General features: G+C 51.4%; 1 protein-coding gene across 1 annotated transcript in view; it reads left to right on the top strand.

Moving 5' to 3' along the window:
• Positions 1–23220, top strand: part of TTC6 (tetratricopeptide repeat domain 6) — an 832741-nt gene that overhangs the window by 525169 nt on the left and 284352 nt on the right. The window contains exon 20 of the mRNA XM_029598902.1: positions 22428–22504. Coding sequence (XP_029454762.1) covers positions 22428–22504 — 77 coding nt within the window. The remainder of the gene's footprint in view (positions 1–22427; positions 22505–23220) is intronic.

Raw genomic sequence — 23220 nt, 5'->3', positions numbered from 1 at the left:
CCTCTTAACTAGACCATGGGGTGAGGAGGAGTCAGAGGCATGGGCTTTTGTCCCTGCGACATTTCTGGCAAAATGGAGTCTGCTCAGCACCTTCTTTTCTCCACCTCTGGTTCAAGCGCTGCAATGCTGCATCCATTTGCCTGTCTCTTTGGACCTTTGCTTCTCCTTCCCTCCCCCCAGCTCCTGGTCTATATGCCATCTCATGGCTCTCTCGTCTCTCGTCCTGGGAATGGTCTCCCCTACTAGTCACCTCCCCTCCCAAGAACCATCTTCATTCTCGCGCAAGGAGCAAACATTTTACCTAAATCACTAACTATTCCAATGGTGGCAGTGGTGGCAGGCAGCAAAAATTCAAATTTCAGGCTATACACGCAGCAGGGATCTGGTCAGTACCAGCAGCATGTTTTCTCTGGCAGTGCTGGTGTCCTGCCCTGCTGGAAGAGGAGGAGCTCATCATCATCCCGCACAGGCGGAGAAGATTTTTGTCAGCAGAGCAGGTTTAACTTGCAGCGGTCTGTGACACACTTCCTGGTGCTTCGCCACACATTAGTGTGTCGCAGCACACCAGTTGAGAACCGCAGTACTAAAGTATAGTAAGTAGAGATGTGAATCGTGTCCTCGATCGTCTTAACGATTGATTTCGGCTGGGAGGGGGAGGGAATCGTATCGTCGCCGTTTGGGTGTTTAGAGTATCGTTAAAATCGTTAAAATCGTGAACCGGCACACTAAAACCCCCTAAAACCCACCCCCGACCCTTTAAATTAAATCCCCCACCCTCCCCAAATGCCTTAAATTACCTGGGGGTCCAGCGGCACACTAAAACCCCCTAAAACCCACCCCCGGCACACTAAAACCCACCCCGACCCTTTAAATTAAATCCCCCACCCCAAATGCCTTAAATTACCTGGGGGTCCGTAGCGGCGGTCCGTAGCTTAAATTACCCCCGGATCCGTAGCTAAATCGGGGAAAGGGGGAGAGCAGGAAATCCGGCACACTAAATCGTGATGTCTTCAGCCGGCGCCATTTTGCAAAATGGCCGCCGCAAAATGGCGGCAATACGATTCGACACAGGAGGTCGTTCCGGACCCCCGCTGGACTTTTGGCAAGTCTTGTGGGGGTCAGGAGGCCCCCCCAAGCTGGCCAAAAGTTCCTGGGGGTCCAGCGGGGGCCCTGGAGCGATCTCCTGCCGCGAATCGTTTCCGTACGGAAAATGGCGCCGGCAGGAGATCGACTGCAGGAGGTCGTTCAGCGGGAGTCCGGAACCCTCGCTGAATGACCTCCTGCAGTCGATCTCCTGCCGGCACCATTTTCCGTACGGAAACGATTCGCGGCAGGAGATCGCTCCAGGGCCCCCGCTGGACCCCCAGGAACTTTTGGCCAGCTTGGGGGGGCCTCCTGACCCCCACAAGACTTGCCAAAAGTCCAGCGGGGGTCCGGAACGACCTCCTGCGTCGAATCGTATTGGTCTATGGCCGCCGCCATTTTGCGGCGGCCATTTTGCAAAATGGCGCCGGCTGAAGACACCACGATTTAGTGTGCCAGATTTCCTGCTCTCCCCCTTCCCCCGATTTAGCTACGGACCCGGGGGTAATTTAAGCTACGGACCGCCGCTACGGACCCCCAGGTAATTTAAGGCATTTGGGGTGGGGGATTTAATTTAAAGGGTCGGGGTGGGTTTTAGGGGGTTTTAGTGTGCCGCTGGACCCCCAGGTAATTTAAGGCATTTGGGGGGGGGGTTCGGGAGGGTGGGGGATTTAATTTAAAGGGTCGGGGGTGGGTTTTAGGGGGTTTTAGTGTGCCGGTTTTCCTGCCCTCCCCCTTCCCCCGATTTACGATTTTTTGACGATAAATCGGGGGAATTGGTATTGTATCGTGGCCCTAATGATTTTTGACGATTTAAAATATATCGGACGATATTTTAAATCGTCAAAAAACGATTCACATCCCTAATATTAAGGGCAAGGCAGTTCTGAGGTTAAGGCTCCACCTAAGTCCAGCAGGCAACCCCTCAAGTAAAAACATCCCTCTTCTGAGTAAAGGACCCTCTTCCAGAGACCAGCAGCCCCCTCTCAAGTCAAGGAACCCTCCAAGAAAAGGAACCATCCACCACCCCGAATCCAGCAGTGGAAGTATAGTGGAGGAAGAGTGAATGCTTTTAAGTTTTGTTGCACTGGCATCATCTAACAAAATGGCATTTGGAACATAGGATGCCATTTATCAGTGCCAGCAGGATGAGATGGAGGTTGCTCCCTCCTGCTCCATATTTCTTGGATCCCTTCCAAGGGATAAGCCAGGGGAGGGGGTAATTGGCCACATGGAAGCTGGTGCTAGATTGGGAAGAGGAGTACACTTTCTCATGGGAGAGAAAGTTTGATGATCTTGGGGTTTATCAGCCTGGGTGGAAACTTTCATTCTGCATTGGAGAGGGTGGGAGACATCACTGCCTTGAATTACCAGCAGGATCATACTACTGATGCAAGTGTTAGCTCCTATAACCATCCAGGTTTAATGCTGTTAGTATATTAGGTATTTAATATTGGGTTTTTTTGCTTAACATGTATAGTAAAATTGACCAATGTGTGTTATTGGATGATTTTATCATAGTTTAATACTGTATATTGGCTTCTATGTGTTGTGTTCCGCGGCTGTGGCGCCCCACGACTGCGGCCCCCTACCTGATTTGCAGCGTTCCTTCGCCGCGGGAGCCCCGGGGGAGGGCTCCGATTCGGGCCGTTGCGCCCACGCGGCCTCCGGTGCTGCTTGCTGCAGGGGAAGCCGTCCTGCTCCCCCTCGCGGCGTCCAGCGGCGTCTCCCCTCCGTGGGGGAAATCCAAGATGGCCACCGCCATCCTTAGGCACGAGGCCGCGCATCCTCCACAGATTTAAAGGGACCCAATCCCTTTAAATGGCCTCACATGTTCTCTATCAGCCAGAGCAGGGGAAGTATTTAAGGCAGCTTCCTCTGCTCATCCAGTGACTTGGCAACGTCCTCCAGCGCTGTCTAGTCTGCTTGCTTTGGTGAGTTCCTTGAGCTTGGATTGCTGTTTCTCTTCCTCTTGGTGTTCCCGGTTCCTGATTTCGGATTGGCTTACGGTGATTCTCTGGTGTACGACTTCGGATTGGCAAACGGTGATTCTCTGGTGTACAACTTTGGATTGGCAAGCGGTGATTCTCTGGTGCACGACTTCAGACTGGTGAGCGATGACCCTCTGGCACTCGACCTAGGACTCCTTCAAGACTACCGTCTCCAAGGGCCCACCTAAGACCCAGCGGCCCGGGTTCCTATGGGCTCCTCCCAGGGGAACTGCAGGCTTACAGGACGAAGCTCCAGTCAGCCCTTGCACCGACACCTGATCTCTCAAAGGTCCACCTAAGTGGACAAGAGAACCTACGGATCCTTGGAAAGGTATACCATCCTCCCGTCGGCCAAGGGTTCACAACCTGATCGCTACACTATGTTCAGTGAGAACTCAGGTACTTTGGTTTCAGTTCAGTTGAGTTTGCTGAAATGAAAATTAATATTCTTTTTGTATTTATTATCAAAATTAGTGATTCTTAGTTTATAATTTAAATCTTGCAAGCAGAAGTTAAAGCAAACGTAGAAAAGTGATGCATTTTAGGTAGATAGGCACCCTAAAATTGGCAGATGTTTTTACAAAGTTAAAGCAAACTGTCAGCATATGTTATGAGCACCGGCCGCGGTAAATCGCGACCGGGGACAGGCTGCGGCAAACCGCGACCGGGGACTGACCACTTACCCGGACGGCAGGGCCGGGCACAGGACGTAAGGGCCGGCATCAACAGCCGCGTCGGCGGCAGGGCTCCTGCCCTGCAAGAGGGCCGCGGCGTCTCCGCGGAGCAGCCTAGGCCACGCCCCCTGAAGATTTCTAAGGCCGCGCGGGCGGCAAGAGCCCAGCCTTAAAGGAACCCCTCCAGGAAGTAGGGGGTTCCTTCCTGCCTGTCTCCAGCGTCTGTCTACTACTTAAGGCAAGGTCTGAGCCTTCAGACCTTGCCCTGGCTTTGGCTCTAGTGGTGTTCCTGTTTTGGTTCCTGTGTTGCTTCTCTGTTTGTGATCCCTGGACTGGCTGTCGTTCCTGCTTGGCTCCTGACCCGCGGACTGGCTTTTGGATTCTTCTGGCTCTCAACCCTCGGACTGGCTTTGGATTCTTCTGGCTCTCAACCCTCGGACTGGCTTTGGATTCTTCTGGCGCTCGACCCTGGGACTGGCTGCGGATTCTTCTGGCTCTCGACCCCTGGACTGGTTGTGGAAGACGCTGGCTCTTGATCCTTGCCTGGCGGTGGTATACGTTGGTTCTGGCTTTCCGGACCGTCTCCTTTTCATCTTCTGCTTTTCACGACCTGCTGGAGGTGCCAGCTTCTGCTTTTCATGACCTGCTGAAGGCGCCAGCTATCTGGATTAAATGACCCGCAGGAGGCGCCTGCATCCGGATTATCATCAATTACCTCCAGCAACCTTCGGATTAGCCTCGCCCACCGACGAGAGGACCTCACCCCCTTGCCGGACCAAGGGTCCACCATCCAGGTCAGAACAGTAAGCCAGGGCCATGGACCCGGCTGAGGCTTCCACCCTAAGAGCAGTTCCTGGGTTGGCCCAGAGAATCATGGAACAACAGAATATGTTAGAATCCATGGCGGCTTCCATAGAACGACTCAACGCTCGGCTTGACGCTGTGGTCGCAATTCATGCTAATCCTTCGGCTCCCATTCCTCCGCCAGTACCAGCTCCACCGGTTACTCAAAGCTACCATCCACCGGTCCTTCCCTTACCCAAGCCACCTCGATATGGCGGGGATCCTCGCCTATGCCTAGGATTTCTGGATCAGTGCAGCATGCATTTTCGCCTTCAACAAACTCTGTTCCCGGATGATATAACAAAGACTACCTATATTCTCTCGTTACTTGAAGGAAAAGCTCTGACCTGGGCCTCTCCACTCTGGCAGCGCTCGGACCCAATATTACAGGATCTACCACGGTTTCTGGAATTGTTTCGAACTGCGATTGAGGAACCTGGGAAGCAAGCTGCGGCCAGTACGGATCTGTTACATCTTTGACAAGGAGGACGATCCATCACCGATTACAATATTGAATTTCGGACTTTAGCGATGGAACTCCATTGGGAGGAACCGGTTCTACGATCAATTTATTTGGAAGGATTATCTGCCAGAATCAAAGACGAGCTAGCCGCTCGTGAACTCCCATCCTCCTTGAATGCGGAAATCGAAACAGCAACCCGGATTGATCGGCGGTTGCAGGAAAGAGCCCGGGAGACGCTAGGATCACGGAGACACCTGACCACTCCTTATGTTCCATCTTTTGCCCCCACTGCATCGCGAGAAACCTCCGTTCCGGAGGGACCCATGGCCGAACCCATGCAATTAGGTTGGGGTCCCCTAACACCTGAGGAGTGTCTGAGACGTCGGAAAGCAGGCCTATGACTGTATTGTGGGGGATCCGGTCATCGTATTGCCTCATGCCCTATTCGTCCGGGAAACTCCAAAACCTAGGGTGCTCAGGGGGAGTCACTCTAGGTCTTGTCTCCCCATCTCCCCCACTCACGGTCCAAATCACCCTTAATATCGGTGGACATGAATTTAACACGTTGGCTTTGATAGACTCTGGTGCGGGGGGAGATTTCATTTTACAAGAACTTGTGGACCAGCTCCAGATTCCCACTCAGTCCTGCTCCACACCGTTGATCATCTCCTCCATCCACGGGGAACCCTTACCTGGGAGGATAACGCATCACACAGAACTGATAAGCTGTCACATTGCACCTGACCACACGGAACTAATTACCTTCTTCGTCCTCAGCAAAGCTATCCACCCAGTTGTTCTGGGGATTCCCTGGCTTCAACGTCACAACCCACAATTCGACTGGACATCATTAAGACTTACTCAATGGGGATCTGGATGCCATGGGACTTGTATACAACGACCAACATCTGACCCTAGTTTCATCTGTACTTCTGTACTACGGAAAGTACCCTCACAATACGCACAATTCTCTGATGTCTTTTCCAAAAAGGCCGCGGATATGTTACCTCCGCATCGGGACTTCGACTGCTGTATTCAATTAGTCCCAGGATCCACTCCACCGCGGGGTAGAGTTTACCCTTTATCAGTTATGGAGACACAGGCGATGTCCGAATACATACAGGACAATTTGCAGAAGGGGTTTATCCATCCATCCACCTCCCCTGCGGGGGCGGGATTTTTCTTTGTGGAAAAGAAAGATGGGACTTTACGACCCTGCATCGACTTTCGGGGTCTCAACGCTATCACCATTAAGGACCGGTATCCCCTACCCCTTATTTCTGAACTGTTTGATCGTCTGCAGGGAGCTCAAATTTTCTCCAAATTGGACCTGCGGGGGGCATATAATCTTGTTCGGATCCAGGAGGGAGACGAGTGGAAAACTGCATTCAACACCAGGGATGGACACTATGAATATTTATTTATGCCCTTCGGGTTAACTAATGCCCCTGCGGTTTTTCAAAACTTTATCAATGAGATTTTTCGAGATTTATTATATATCTGTGTGATAATTTATCTCGATGATATTCTGATTTTTTCCAGGGATCTACAGTCGCATCGTCAACACGTGACTCAAGTTCTACAACGTTTAAGAGAACATTGATTATATGCTAAACTGGAGAAATGCATCTTTGAAGCGGAATCCTTACCATTTTTAGGATATATTGTTTCCAAACAAGGGTTCGAAATGGATCCAACCAAAGTGAAAAGTATAAAAGAATGACCCCAACCCAATGGGCTACGTGCACTCCAACGTTTTCTGGGGTTTGCCAATTATTATCGTCAGTTCATCAAGAATTTTTCCAAATTGACCACACCATTATCTGCACTAACTCGTAAAGGGGCCAACGCCAAAATCTGGCCGACAGAAGCAACTGTAGCATTCCAAACTCTTAAAGACGCTTTCCTGCGACATCCCTGCCTCCGCCACCCGGATCCCAGACGTCCATTCACTGTGGAGGTAGACGCTTCTACCGAGGGGGTTGGAGCAGTTTTGAGTCAAAACGATGCTGGTGGCAAATTCCATCCTTGTTCTTATTTTTCCAAGAAATTTTCTCCGGCGGAACGCAACTATTCCATTGGAGACAAAGAGCTGTTAGCCATCAAGCTGGCATTTGAAGAGTGGCGTCACTGGCTTGAGGGAGCTCAACACCGGATCACGGTCTTTACGGACCATGAAAATCTGACATATTTACAACAAGCACAATGCCTGAACCCACGTCAAGCCCACTGGGCATTGTTTTTTACACGTTTCAACTTTGAATTAAGATACCGACCTGCAAGTAAGAACATCAAGGCTGACGCGTTATCACGTTCTTTCCTTTCTGAAGATGTAGAAGAACCTTTGCAGTACATCATTGACCCAGCCCGTGTCATTCTTTCTGCAACCTTCACGGTTCCCGTTGGTAAGACCGTGGTACCCAAGACGCTCCGTAACAAAGTTTTAAAATGAGGACATGACTGTCAACTAGCTGGGCATCAGGGACGTAAATGTACACAGGATTTGCTTCAACAACACTATTGGTGGCCGGGGATGCGCAAGGACATTCAAGCATATGTTGACTCCTGCCCTGTTTGCGCGCAGCACAAGAATGCTACAGGGAAACCCTGGGGTCAGTTGCAACCACTTCCTATACCCACGAGGCCATGGACACACATCTCCACTGACTTTATTGTCAACCTTCCAGCTTCCAAAGGTCATACGGTAATATGGGTGGTAGTCGACAGATTCTCGAAAATGGCCCACTTTACACCATTGCCCGCCCTTCCCTCCACTCCCCAACTTGCACAACTATTTATGGCACATATTTTTCGTCTCCATGGAATACCCCAGCACATTACGTCTGATCGTGGGTCTCAATTCACGGCTCGTTACTGGAGAAGTTTATGTACTAAGTTTCAGATCGCTCTGGACTTCACCACAGCATTTCACCCCCAGGCCAACGGGCAGGCAGAGAGGACCAACCAAGCTCTGAAACAATTCTTGCGCTCTTATGTTAACACTCGACAAGATGACTGGGCGGCTCTGCTGCCCTGGGCAGAATTTTCCCACAATTTCCATGTCTGTACTTCAACCGGCTCCTCCCCCTTTCAAGTTGTCTTCAATTACCAACCTGCCCCGCTGGTACCGCTACCCCTGCCTGTTTCCTCTCTGGCGGCCCAACTCACCGCCACCCACTTTAAAAGACTTTGGACACGTACTCAACGTATGTTACAGAAAGCTGCACTGACTGCCAAAAAAGTTGCCGACCGACATCGAAGATCTGCACCATGCTTTCACCCAGGAGATAAGGTTTGGCTCAGTACCAGATATATTCGTCTGCTAGTACCCTCGATGCGCCTGGCTCCTCGATACATCGGGCCTTTCCCGATACTCAAACAAATAGGTCCAGTGACTTACTAGTTACGCCTCCCGGCCACCTTACGCATTCACAATTCCTTTCATGTTTCTCTTTTGAAGCCATTACTTCTCAACTGGCCCTCTCGGAAGGTTCCTGTTTCCCTTTCATTGAGGGCAGAAGAAGACATTTACCAAGTTCGAGAAGTTCTCGATATTCGCAGACGAGGTCGTCAGTGGGAGTATCTTTTGGCCTGGGAGGGATTCGGCCCAGAAGAGAATTCATGGGAGCCTGCTAAGAACATTTTGGACAAAGATCTCCTCAAAAATTTTCATAACAGCCATCCTGGGAAGCCCAAGCCTTCTAAGGGGAGACCTAAAGGAGGGGGTACTGTTATGAGCACCAGCCGCGGTAAACCACGGCCGGGGACTGACCACTTACCCGGACGGCAGGGCCGGGCACAGGACGTAAGGGCCGGCATCAACAGCCGCGTCGGCGGCAGGGCTCCTGCCCTGCAAGATGGCCGCGGCGTCTCCGTGGAGCAGCCTAGGCCACACCCCCTGAAGATTTCTAAGGCCGTGCGGGTGGCAAGAGCCCAGCCTTAAAGGAACCCCTACAGGAAGTAGGGGGTTCCTTCCTGCCTGTCTCCAGCGTCTGTCTACTACTTAAGGCAAGGTCTGAGCCTTCAGACCTTGCCCTGGCTTTGGCTCTAGTGGTGTTCCTGTTTTGGTTTCTGTGTTGCTTCTCTGTTTGTGATCCCTGGACTGGCTGTCGTTCCTGCTTGGCTCCTGACCCACGGACTGGCTTTCGGATTCTTCTGGCTCTCAACCCTCGGACTGCCTTTGGATTCTTCTGGCTCTCAACCCTCGGACTGGCTTTGGATTCTTCTGGCACTCGACCCTGGGACTGGCTGTGGATTCTTCTGGCTCTCGACCCCTGGACTGGTTGCGGAAGACACTGGCTCTTGATCCTTGCCCGGCGGTGGTATACGTTGGTTCTGGCTTTCCGGACCGTCTCCGTTTCATCTGCTTTTCACGACCTGCTGGAGGCGCCAGCTTCTGCTTTTCATGACCTGCTGGAGGCGCCAGCTATCTGGATTAAATGACCCGCAGGAGGCGCCTGCATCCGGATTATCATCAATTACCTCCAGCAACCTTCGGATTAGCCTCGCCCACCAACGAGAGGACCTCACCCCCTCGCCAAACCAAGGGTCCACCATCCAGGTCAGAACAGCATAATAGCTACATGCATTGCATAATCATATGGAGAATTTTAGTCTTACATTGTTCCTAACAGAAATGTAATCTGCAAATATTGTCCATTTCAAAGTATTTTTCATCAATTCAAGTTTTGTAGACAAGCATTTTTTTTTCACAATACTTGTATACAAATGACAAAATCTAAAGATAATGTTGGTGATGGACAATGATGGAACCCACTGTATCTTAAATAATGCCTGATCCATGAAATGCATAATTTTTTTCTAGTTCTGAGGACACATGGAATGATAGAACTTGAGCTCAGGACGCTCAAGGCTTGGCAATTCAATTGTGCTGACGATGGGACGGAGCGCAACCGGTAACTCTCCAGCGTGGAACAAGGAGAATGTGTGCCCTTGTGGTGAGGACAGTCCAAGTCTGGGAGTCAAGAGTGTGGATCATAGACATGCAGCTTGGAACGTAGACGTGGAGCTTGGAATGTAGACAGGAAACAAGGAGGGATGAGCAAGACCCTCAGGCGCCCTACACAGTACGTGGGGCTGGTCGTGGACTGCACTGTCCCCTTCGCGCCCTACACAGCCAGACAGCTGGTTGCGGACCACGAGGAAGAATGGGGCAGGCTCAGGAAGTCTCTTAGCGCAGGATGCAGTAACCCCTTGGATCCTCCAGAGTCAGGACTTGGAACTTGGAAGATAAAACTTGGAAGCTCAGATAAAAGCAGGGAATCTCCAGAGGTACGGGTCCTACAGAACCTGGAGCATTAGGACCGGGATACATTACAGAATTTGGGACATCAGGACATCACGGAACATCAGGAACAACAGGACATGGACCAAGAAGATACTGGAAGTACATGGACGAAGATCAGGATGCCTGGTTAGGAGCTGGAGATGAGAAGTCCTAGGGAGGACTAGCTCCTTGCCGAAGCAAGTTGGAACTGACTGAAGAGCCCTTTTATAGGGCTGGAAGAAGGCAACTCCCTGGGAGGAGTTCAGATGGACCACACCTGGCTGGCCCTTTAAATTTAGAAGGAACCCGTGAGCCCACCCCTTAGGAAGGAAGGGGCAGGACCCTGGACAGCGGCCATGCTGCCGCTGTGAAGAGAGGAGTCAGAGCGGAAGAAGCTGGGCCTCAGGGTATGCCCCAACAAGGAGTGGCGGCTTCCGGCTGCCGGAGAAGGAGCTGAAGGTGGCACCAGCCGCAGACGAGGTCGAGGATGAGGCCCTCCTGGGCTGTGGAGTGCCAAGGACATCGATGGCTCCAAGTTGCAGGAAAGGCCAGGGTTTCTGCGGCCTCCAGGCCTCTGGGCCGAAGGTTAGAGCCTGCTCGCAGCCCTGCCGCGAGCAGGATCGCAACAGCATCTCCCCTCAAAGGGGTCTCCTCCCTCCTTCGGGAGGTCTAGGATCAGGCAACTGGAACAGAGAACAATTTGCAGGCACCTCCTGCAGGTTATAGGAAGAAAAACGTGGAAGGGACCACAGAACCAGGGAACGCACAAAGGAACAAGGAGACGGAACAAAGGACACAGAACAGGGGAATATACAAGAGAACACAGAGCAAGGAAACACGGAGCAGGAACAGGCAAATGGAACAAGAAACAAGCGGAGCACAAGAGAACAAGAACAGAACAGCAGAACACAAGAACAGAAGAACAGCGGAGCAAGAAACAAGACAAGAAAAGTAGCAGAGAGCAAGAACCAGCGGAAAGCAAGAAACAAGAGAACAACGGAGAGCAAAGGAACAGCAAGAGAACAGGAAACGGAGAACAAGAAACGAAGAACAAGAAACAACAAGAAACACAACAAGAGAATAAGAGAATAACAAGAGAAACACAACAAGAGAATAACAAGAAATACACAAGAGAATAAGAAGAGAAACACAACAAGAGAACAAGACAAGGAACAAGACAAGGAAGACATGGGTGGGAATCCAGGGTGGGATCAGGCTGAGCAGCAAACATCAGGTGGGGCGCAGGCGCCTCCTGCAGGTTGTAGAACCCCAACCTGGGAATGATCAAGAAAGTCTGGAAGCAGACACCTCCTGCAGGTCGTGGAATCAGAAGAGATGGCGCTTCTAGCAGGTCGTGGAATCAGAAGAGCTGGCGCCTCCAGCAGTCGTGGAGAAAGTCCAAAAAAGTTTTTTTGGAGTCCAGAACAGGAACCAGGACAAGGGTAGTCCCACCGGGCACAAGGCTTTGGCAATTCTGTTGGAGCTTGCGTCGGCCTTGAGCTCGGGACACAAAAGGCTTGGCAATTCAGTTGCGCTGACAATGGGACGGAGCACAACCGGGAACTTTCCAGCGTGGAAGAAGGAGAAAATGTGCCCTTGCGGTGAGGACAGTCCAAGTCTGGGAGTCAGGAGCGTGGATTGTAGACATGGAGCTTGGAACGTAGACGTGGAGCTTGGAACATAGACATGGAGCTTGGGACGAAGACAGGAAACAAGGAGGGATGAGCAAGACCCTCAGGTGCCCTACACAGCTCATGGGGATGGTCACAGACCACACTGTCCTCTTCACGGCCTACACAGCCGGACGGCTGGTCGCGGACCACGAGGAATAGCGGGGGAGGCTCAGGAAGTCTCTTAGCGCAGGATGCAGTTACCCCTTGGATCCTCCAGAGTCGGGACTTGGAACTTGGAAGATAAAACTTGGAACTTGGAAGCTCAGATAAAAGCAGGGAATCTCCAGAGGTATGGGTCCTACAGAACCTGGAGCATTAGGACTGGGATACATTACGGAACTTGGGACATCAGGTCATCACGGAACATCAGGAACAACAGGACATAGACCAAGACGAAGTCCTTGGACGAAGAACAGGATGCCTGGTTAGGAGCTGGAGACGAGAAGTCCTAGGGAGGACTAGCCCCTTGCCAAAGCAAGTTGGAACTGACTGAAAAGCCCTTTTATAGGGCTGGAAGAAGGCAACTCCCTGGGAGGAGTTCAGATGGACCACACCTGGCTAGCCCTTTAAATGTAGAAGGAAGCTGTGAGTCCACCCCTTAGGAAGGAAGGGGCAGGACCCTGGACAGCAGCCATGCTGCCGCTGTGAAGAGAGGAGATGGAGCGGAGGAAGCTGGGCCTCAGGGTAAGCCCCAACGAGGAGTGGCGGCGTCCGGCCGCCGGAGAAGGATCTGAAGGTGGCACCAGCCACAGACAAGCTCAAGGATGAGTGCCTCCTGGGCCGCGGAGCGCTGAGGATGTTGGCGGCTCCAGGTTGCAGGAAAGGCTGGGGTTTATGTGGCCTCCAGGCCACGTAACAGTGATGGCACCTACCGCAGGATAGGCCGCTGCTTTGTGGCCTCCAGGCCGAAGGTAAGAGCCTGCTCGCGGCCCTGCCTCGAATAGGATCGCAACAGTGCAAGTTGTCTGGTCCATAACCGTTACAAATTTTATTCATTTATTTTAACATCTTATATTCTGCAAATCCACAAAATCACACAAAAGTGACAACATATATTGTATTTTATTAAGTAATTAACAGAAAGCATGTAGAAACTTAAGAGAACCTCTCTATAAACTACATTGACAATATATTACATAGCTTCCATTGCCAGCTACCCTCCATCCCGCAGCAGTTGAAAAGGCCTGTGGTATGGCCACTGTGGATACCAGTCCACAGTGGCCAAAAAAGGAGAGGGCTGCAATGGACCCTATCCCACGTAGGTTGAAGAAGGAGTCTGGTGGTGGCTGAGGAAGATGCCCTGTATGTATGTGTATGTATGAGTGGTAGCCTGTGTATGTGTGTGAGCTTGTGGGTCTATATGTGTGTTTGAAGCCTGTGTGTATATATGTATTTAGAGGGGAGTCTGTGTGTGTGTATATGTGTGTGGGTGCCAGTATGTGGGAATGCATAGGTGGGGGAGCATGTGTATGTTTATGCACATGTGTGTTTGTGTGTGGGTGGGTGGCAGTATGTGTCAATATGTGTGGAGGAGAGTGTGTGTGTGTGCATATGTGTATGTGTGTATGTTTGTATGTGTGCATATATGTACAATATGTGTATATGTGTGCGTGTTTGTGTGTGTGTGTATACACATTTATGGAGAGAGCTTCTGTGTATGCCTTTATGTGTATATGTGTGTGTGTGTGTGTGTGTACATATGTGGGGAAGCCTTTGTATGTGTGTGTGTGTGAGCACTTCTGTGTGTACCTATGTGCATGTGTCCCTGCCTGCCCCTATGTGTGGGAGTGTAATAGACAGGGCTTTGCAGACAGAAAGTACCCATCGTTGATCGGATTAACTGGTTCACAACTCATGTAAACATTTAAAGCCAAAGAAAAGTACAAAAGATAATATTGTTTAATGTATTAGCAAATTAAAAAAAGAGCCTGTGTGTGTGTATGAGAGCCTGTGTGTGTGGGAGCCTGATAGATAGGACTTGGCAGATAGAGAGTATTGTCTTTATCCAGTGCACCTTCCACTATAAGGGGTGCCACCTGGTGGCCACAGACAGGCACGACAGAGTAATTGACTGACCAAAACATGCCTTTTATACATATATATACATATAGATACATACATACATATATTATATATATATACGGTTTTTCTTAAACTTTTATATGAAATTTGTAAGAGTTTGTTCACTTACCTTTATAATCCATGTGGCGGTGATATTGTGCTTAGCCCCACAATGCATTACAATAATCTAGTTTTAAAAAGCATTTACATACTTAAAATTGGGTTTTACATGTGTAAATGCACTTCATATAAGGTAAATGGCTTTTGAAAATTGCTGCAGTAGTAGTTATAGTTACACATGTAAATCCTTTTAAAGATTACTCTCTTTATGTCATTCTGCTGGTTCAATGTATAAAGCATTTGCAGTTAATCTGAAATACAGCAGCACGTTTGTTAGTGCAGTGTGGGTTGCAAAAGCATATGTTACTGCATTTGGAAAGCCTACATTGCATTCTGATTCCGTTTTGGATGCAGTTGAAGGTATTATGGTTATCCTTCAAGGCATTGGACAGGAGGGCCCCAGGATATCTTATCTATGTCTGTACATACTAAATTGTTCTCTCCAGTCACAAATGGACCATATGTTAGTTGTTTCCTCAGCATAGGTAATCAGTCATGAGGCAATACTTAGGAAAGCATTTTCTTGCATTGTCCCTTGCCTGTGGAATAAACTGCCATGGAACACCCAGGCAGAAAGGGAATATCTGGCATTCCGGAAACAAATGAAAATCTGCTTGTTCCATATTGCATTTAATGAAAAGTAGGGGTCTTGTTAGTCACTAGGAGGTATGATAAGCTAGAGGGTGATGGAGTTGTCACATGTGTTGCAGTTGGACACTGCAGGCAAGGTAGTGGACCCTTGGGCCGGCCTACCTAGGGTGACGGGGTAGGCCGGGAGGCGGAGCCACAGGCAGGAGGTGTTCACCAGGGAACCAGGAACTCCCCGGGAGGAGCCCGTAGGACACTGGGACCTCAGGACTTGGAGTAGAGGCAGAGAGTCCAGAGGCAGAGATGGGCTAAACCGGGAGCAGAGTAAACAGGAAAGATAGGAAGTCCAAGGTACCCGGGAAGCAGGGAACCGGCTGTACAGGGCCGAGGGCCAGCTGATGACAGGGCAGCGGGCGGCAGCGGAATCTGTAGCAAAACCGGAGGCTGGAGCAGGCTGTAAGCTGAAGTGGAGTCTGTAGCAAACTGGAGCTGAAGCAGGCTGTAGGCTGAAGCGGAGTCTGTAGCAAACCGGAGCTGAAGCAGGCTGTGGGCTGAAGCGGAGTCTGTAGCAAACCAGAGCTGAAGCAGGCTGTAGGCTGAAGCGGGGTCTGTAGCAAACCGGAGCTGAAGCAGGCTGTAGGCTGAAGCGGAAGCAGTCCGTGGTCAAGGGCTGGCTGCAGGCTGAAGCGGAGTCGGAGCAAACCAGGGTCAGAGGCAGGCAGCAGGCTGAAGCAGAGTCAAAAGCAAACCGGGGTCAGAGGCAGGCAGCAGGCTGAAGCAGAGTCGAAAGCAAACCGGGGTCAGAGGCAGGCAGCAGGCTGAAGCGGAGTCGAAAGCAAACCGGAGTCAGAAGCAGGAAACGTGGAGATCACCAGGAACGCAACTAAGAACAACTATGCAGTTGTGAACCTCGTTGCAAGGCAATGAGAGAGAGTTTAAGCGCCGGTTATATCGGGACTTGGGCGTGACGTCAGCAGCACGGGTGGGGCCAGGCTTCCGGGAGTTGAGCGCTCAAGACGGGCGTCCTCGCGCACGAGCGCGAGACGGAGGAGAAGCAGGCACATAATGGCGGCCACCACGTGGAGTGAGAGAAGCCCCCGGGGTCCAGAGCGGGCGGAACGCGGCGATTCCTGAAGCGGAGGTAGGCAGAGTTGAGCCCTAAGCGGGGGGAAGCGGTGGAGACCGCAACAGTACTCACCCCTTTACGGCCCCTCTTGAGAGGACCGGGTTTCTCTGGGTGGTCCTGATGGAACTGCTGCAACAATGACTTATCCAAAATGTTGCAGCTGGGCTCCCAGGTGTTGTCCTCATCACCGCAACCTTCCCATGCGAGTAGATACTCCCACCTGCGGTTGTAGAAGCGAACGTCCAAGACTTTGCGTACTTGGTAGGTGGGGTCATTGTCAATGGTGGTAGACGAAGGATCCGGAGGTTTGCGGTGATAGCGGGAGAGGACTACGGGCTTAAGCAGGGATACGTGGAAGACATTGTGGACTCGAAGGGAGGATGGCAGCCTCAGCCGATATGAAACGGACCCTACTCTCTCAGCGACCTGAAATGGCCCACAGAATCTGGGCGCAAATCTTCATGAGGGGAGGCGGAGACGGATGTTTTTGGTGCTAAGCCAGACCCGGTCTCCTGGCTGGTAGGTAGGAGCTGGTCGCCGGTGGCGGTCGGCCGCCTGTTTGGCGGAAGAGGCTGAGCGGAGGAGCTTGTTCTGTGTCTTCTGCCACAATGTCTGTAGCTGGCGCGCCGTCAACTGGGCGGCTGGTGAGGCGCTAGGGATAGCGAGAGGAAGTGGAGGTCTCAGCAGTTTTCCATAGACTACCTGGAATGGTGAGAGCCCGGTGGCTGCATGAGATTGATTGTTGTAGGCAAACTCAGCCCAGGGCAGTAGCTCCGACCAGTTGTCTTGTTTTTCATTGGTGAAGGCTCGAAGGTAGGTTTTCAGAGACCGATTCATCCTCTCGGACTGTCCGTAACTCTGTGGGTGGAAAGCTGTAGAGAAGCTGAGCTTTACCTTGAAGCACTTGCAGAGAGCCCTGCAATAGCGTGCAACAAACTGGGGTCCTCGGTCGGAAACAATGTCCTGCGGGAGGCCATGTAGCCTAAAAATATGCTGGGCAAAGAGGAGAGCTAGTTCGGGTGCAGAGGGTAACTTGGTCAGCGGGACTAGGTGCACCATCTTAGAGAAGCGGTCGACGGTAACCCAGATAACCGTTTGACCGCGAGACGGGGCAAGTCCACCATGAAGTCTGTAGCAAGATGGGTCCAGGGCTCTGTGGGAACCGGCAGAGTTCCCACAGGCTGCACGGGGGACCAGGACTGGGCTTTTGACGGGCGCAGGTGGGACAAGAACTAACGTAGGTGCGCACATCTTGTCGGATGTTGTGCCACCAGTAAAAGCGGTTGAGGAGTTCCAGGGTTCTCTCGCGTCCTACGTGCCCTCCAGTGAGGGAGTCATGAGCCCATTGTAGTGTCTTTAAGCGGTCTCGTCGAGGAACCACGGTCCTATCTTGGGAGAGGACCGTCAGGGCGGACAGGCGAACCTTACTAGGGTCGAGGATATACTGTGGAGGTTCTTGGTCTTCCTCGGAAAAGGAGGTCCGGGAGAGAGCATCAGCTCGGAGATTCTTGGCCGCCGGCCGGTATTGTAAGACAAAATCAAAGCGACTGAAAAATAGGGCCCAGCGGGCTTGGCGGGGGTTTAGTCGTTGAGCCTGAGATAGAAACTCCAAGTTTTTGTGGTCTGTATACATGGTGCTTGTGTGTCGGGCCCCCTCGAGCCATTGCCTCCAGTCTTCAAAGGCGAGTTTGATCGCCAGCAGCTCCTTATCGCCAATGGAGTAATTAATCTCGGTGGGGGAAAACTTCCTGGAGAAGTAGGAACATGGCAGGAGCTGTCCGGATTCGGAGTGTTGTCTGAGGACCGCTCCGACGGCAATGCTAGAGGCGTCGACCTCGACAATAAAAGGTCTGGTGGGATCTGGGTGACGGAGACAGATGTCCGAGAGGAATGCTTTTTTCAAGTCGGTGAAGGCTGCAACTGCAGCGTCAGGCCAGTTCTTGGCATCGGCTCCCTTGCGGGTCAGGGCCGTAAGAGGAGCGACCCGGTGCGAGTATTGAGGAATAAAATGTCTGTTAAAGTTAGCGAAGCCTAGGAATTTCTGGAGGGCCTTGAGACCCTTGGGTTGAGGCCATCTAGTTATGGCCGCTACTTTTTCGGGGTCCATTCGGAATCCTGTGGAGGAGATGATATACCCGAGGAAGGGTAGAGCCTCAGCCTCAAAAACGCACTTTTCAAGCTTGGCGTACAAGTGGTTGTCTCGGAGAGCCTGCAGGACTTGTGCGACGTGGCGACGGTGTGTCTTCAGATCCTTGGAGAAGATGAGCACGTCATCGAGATAGACGATGACATGCGAGTGGAGCATGTCGCGTAGAACCTCGTTCATGAGGTTCTGGAAGACGGCTGGGGCATTGCAGAGTCCAAAGGGCATTACCAGGTACTCGTAATGCCCATCCCTGGTATTAAAGGCCGTCTTCCACTAATCCCCGGGGCGAATGCGGACGAGGTTATAGGCCCCTCGGAGGTCTAGCTTGGTGAAGATGCGTGCTCCCTGAAGGCAGTCCAAGAGCTCAGGGATCAAAGGAAGCGGATACTGGTCTCGCTTAGTGATGGCATTCAAGCTACGATAGTCTATACATGGACGGAGGGAGCCATCCTTCTTGGCCACGAAAAAGAAACCGGCTCCGGCAGGCGAGCGAGAAGGACGAATGAAGCCCTTGGCAAGGTTCTCAGTCACATATTGGGACATAGCAGTAGTCTCGGGCAAAGACAAAGGGTACACTCGGCCACGGGGGGGCGTGGTGCCCGGCAACAAGTCAATTGGGCAATCAAAAGGCCGGTGTTGAGGGAGTATTTCAGCCATCTCTTTGGAAAAGATGTCAGCAAAGCCTTGATGTGGCTCGGGCAGCAGAAGCGAGGAGCAGAGGTGCAAGGGTTTCGGTGGCCGTGGGAGACGCAAACAATGTTCAAAACAAAAGGGACTCCATCGGATCAGCTGAAAGTTATCCCACTGTATTACGGGCGAATGTTGTCGCAACCAGGGTAGTCCAAGAACCAAGGGATGCACAGCTCGCTCCAGGACTAGGAGGGAGATCTCCTCCGAATGGAACAGGCCTGTCTGGAGAGTCAAGGGGGCTGTGGAGCAGGTGATGAGACCAAGGAGCAGGGTGCCCCGGATTGAAGAAATCTGCAGAGGAGGAACCTTCTGTAGCGTGGGGAGAGATAGCTGATTCACCAGCTCGGCCACAATGAAATTCCCCTCAGCACCAGAATCGATGAAAGCGCGGATCTGGAGTTCCCCACCGGGGTATTTCAGAGTTACTGGCAAGGTACATAGAGGAGCGGATCCTGTAGAGCCTAGGTGTAGCTCCTCGGTATAACCTAGGCACGGTCGTTTCCCGGACGTTCCGGGCAATTGGCAGGAAGTGCCCCTTACCTCCGCAGTAGAGACAGAGGCCTAGCGAGCGGCGTCTCCTCCTTTCCTCAGGGGTCAGTGGGGATCTACCCAATTGCATGGATTCTCCACTGCTGACAGAGGCCGGGAGAACCTTAGGAGCCGGGGTTCTGAAGGCAGTGGACGACTGTGATGATGCCTTATGATAGGAACGGGTCTCTTTATCCCGCTGCTGAAGGCGACGATCCACCCTGCCAGCGATGTCAATCAAGTTATTTAAGTCCTCCGGGAGGTCCCGGCCTGCTAACTCATCCTTAATGCGACTAGCAAGCCCCTCCAGGAAGATTCCCCTAAGGCAGTCATCTCGCCAACCAACTTCCATGGCCAGCGTGCGAAAGTCTATGGTGTAATCGGCCACCGAGCGAGTCCCTTGCCTGAGGTGCAAGAGCTCCGAGGCCGCTGTGGTCTGGCGTGCAGGATCATCAAAAGCGAGGCGGAAGTTGAGAACAAATTCCTGTAGATTCTGTAGCAAGGGATCCTGACGCTCCCACATGGGTGAAGCCCAGTCAAGGGCTTTACCATCCAGTAGCGAGAATATATAGGCTACTTTAACTGCGTCTGAGGAGAACTGTGCAGGCAGGAGAGCAAAACGCACGTAGCACTGATTTAAAAAGCCACGGCATGTCTTGATATCTCCGGCATACCGGGTAGGCGTGGGTAACTGAGTCACTGAAGCTGAACTGGGTGCTGGTGCCGGGAGAGGGGCTGGAAGCGGTTCCGGAGGAGAGGCCTCCAGGCAGGAGACCAGCTGTTCCACGGTAGCAGTGAGTGTGTCGATACAGTGCTGTTGCTGCTGGAGGCGTTGTGCCATCCCTGGAATGGCCTGCAGGCTTGGGGCCTCCGCCGAGTCCATGGCCTTGCAAACTGTTGCAGTCGGACACTGCAGGCGAGGTAGTGAGCCCTTGGGCCGGCCTACCTAGGGTGATGGGGTAGGACGGGAGGCGGAGCCACAGGCAGGAGGTGTTCACCAGGGAACCGGGAACCCCCTGGGAGGAGCCCGTAGGGCACTAGGACCTCAGGACTTTGAGTAGAGGCAGAGAGTCCAGAGGCAGAGATGGGCTAAACCGGGAACAGAGTAAACAGGAAGGATAGGAAGTCCAAGGTACCCGGGAAGCAGGGAACCGGCTGTACAGGGCCGAGGGCCAGCTGATGACAGGGCAGTGGGCGGCAGCGGAATCTGTAGCAAAACCAGAGGCTGGAGCAGGCTGTAAGCTGAAGCGGAGTCTGTAGGAAACCGGAGCTGAAGCAGGCTGTAGGCTGAAGTGGAGTCTGTAGCAAACCGGAGCTGAAGCAGACTGTGGGCTGAAGCGGAGTCTGTAGCAAACCGGAGCTGAAGCAGGCTGTAGGCTGAAGTGGGGTCTGTAGCAAACCGGAGCTGAAGCAGGCTGTAGGCTGAAGTGGGGTCTGTAGCAAACCGGAGCTGAAGCAGGCTGTAGGCTGAAGCGGAAGCAGTCCGTGGTCAAGGGCTGGCTGCAGGCTGAAGCGGAGTCGGAGCAAACCGGGGTCAGAGGCAGGCAGCAGGCTGAAGCGGAGTCGAAAGCAAACCGGAGTCAGAAGCAGGAAATGTGGAGATCACCAGGAACGCAACTAAGAACAACTATGCAGTTGTGAACCTCGTTGCAAGGCAATGAGAGAGAGTTTGAGCGCCGGTTATATCGGGACCTGGGCGTGATGTCAGCAGCACGGGCGGGGCCAGGCTTCCGGGAGTTGAGCGCTCAAGACGGGCATCCTCACGCGCGACGGAGGAGAAGCAGGCACGTAATGGCGGCTGCCACGTGGAGTGAGAGAAGCCCCCGGGGTCCAGAGCGGGCGGAACGCGCCGATTCCTGAAGCGGAGGTAGGCAGAGTTGAGCCCTAAGCGGGGGGAAGCGGTGGAGACCACAACAACATGAGAGTGGAAAGGGGGAAAGGGGTTGGAGAGGATTGGAGCTGGATGTGTGGGAATGGAAATGGGGAAAATCCAGAGTTAGCAATGGGAGGGAGGGTGAATTGGTGTACGATAAGAAATGGTAGAATTGGGACTATATATTGAGGAATGATGGGACAAGGGTAGGGATTATTTGGTTTTAATTGTAGATGTTATCATAATGTTGTACCATGCCCTGAGTGCTTTGAAAGAGGGTGTGTAAGAAATCTTTTTAAATAAATAAAATATTTTAAAAATACTTGTTTTCATTCTCTAGAATCAATAATAAGGTATGTCCAGTGGCTTAATGATCAATGAGGTTGGACTGAGGAAATGTATGATGATCTTAGCTTTGGTGATCTATAATTGCATAAAATGAGGATGGTAGCACATATGTTTATCTTTTCTAGCTCTGAATTTCTAAGTTGTATAATCAATCACAGATCCAGGAATTCAGTTTAAGTAGCCTTTCAACATAGCCACTGACAGTTTGCTATTGTGATTTTATGGAAAGACCAAGAAGCAGTGAGTTTTTGAACTAAAATTGTTTTAACACCAAAACAATGGTGAAAACTAAGCCATAAACCACACTCTTTTCAGATTTCCCCTCTTTTGAGTTGTAATTGCGTGTTCTTAAACAATCTCATTTCCTTTAGAGTCTTACCTAGTCCCTATTCACAATTTAAATGTTACTTGGGGGGGGGGGGGGGGCTATGTACTAAAGGTTTTCTCCCATTTTTGTCTATGTGGAAAATGCTTACTACATGGATTCTCCCTCCCCCCCCCCCAAATGGATCTGAACCAAGCAAAATTGTATATACTGTACAATCTTTGTGCATGTTTGGTTGGTTTATTTTGTAAAGCAGTCAGCTATTGTAGATCCCTGATTCACCAGAGGTTTACAAACCCTGACACATGGTGCATTAGATACTTGTTTGAGTTGCTGAAAGGTTTAACACTATTTCTGTAATAATAAGAAAGGATATACTATTCCCTTTTCTCTCTCCTCTTTCCCACACATATACACACAGATTTAGCCCTCAGCCAATTGTTGTCAAAAGTGTGCCATTATGGCTAACCATAGGTTTCCTTGGTGAGTTCTGTTTTCAAAATGTTAAAGACAAAAGATCATAACTAAAATCTAGACTAAATAATACTTGATTTATTAATTATTAGAAAAATTGGAGATTTTTACAACATATATTTATTTTGTTACAGAGGACAATATCTGTTTGAGATGCAGAAATTTGAACTTGCAAGCTTCTGTATTCATTATGCAGCTGAAATGAATCAAGGTATGATATTAAATTATTCTGTGCATAGAAACATTAGAGATGTGAATCGTCTTAACGATCGATTTCGGCTGGGAGGGGGAGGGAATCGTATTGTTGCCGTTTGGGTGTGTAAAGTATCGTGAAAATCTTTAAAATCGTGAGCCGGCACACTAAAACCCCCTAAAACCCACCCCCGACCCTTTAAATTAAATCCCTCACCCTCCCGAACCCCCCCAAATGCTTTAAATTATCCTGGGGTCCAGCGGCGGTCCGTAGCTAAATCGGGGGAAAGGGGAGGGCAGGAAAACCGGCACACTAAAACCCCCTAAAACCCACCCCCGACCCTTTAAATTAAATCCCCCACACCCCCCCCCAAATGCCTTAAATTACCCTGGGGTAGAGCGGCAGTCCGAAACGACCTCCTGCTATTGAATCGTGTTGTCTTCAGCCGGCGCCATTTTGCAAAATGGCCGCCGCAAAATGGCGGCGGCCATAGACCAACACGATTCGACTGCAGGAGGTCATTCCGGACCCCCGCTGGACATTTGGCAAGTCTTGTGGGGGTCAGGAGGCCCCCCCAAGCTGGCCAAAAGTTCCTGGGGGTCCAGCGGGGGTCCGGGAGCGATTTCCTGCCGCGAATCGTTTTCCGTACGGAAAATGGCGCCGGCAGGAGATCGACTGCAGGAGGTCGTTCAGCGAGGGTTCCGGGCTCCCGCTGAACGACCTCCTGCAGTCGA

The sequence above is a fragment of the Rhinatrema bivittatum genome, chromosome 4, assembly GCF_901001135.1.
Source record: "Rhinatrema bivittatum chromosome 4, aRhiBiv1.1, whole genome shotgun sequence".
Taxonomy (NCBI): Eukaryota; Metazoa; Chordata; class Amphibia; order Gymnophiona; family Rhinatrematidae; genus Rhinatrema; species Rhinatrema bivittatum.
The sequence above is the reverse complement of the archived record's forward strand: the minus strand, read 5'-3'. Positions and strand labels throughout refer to the sequence as shown.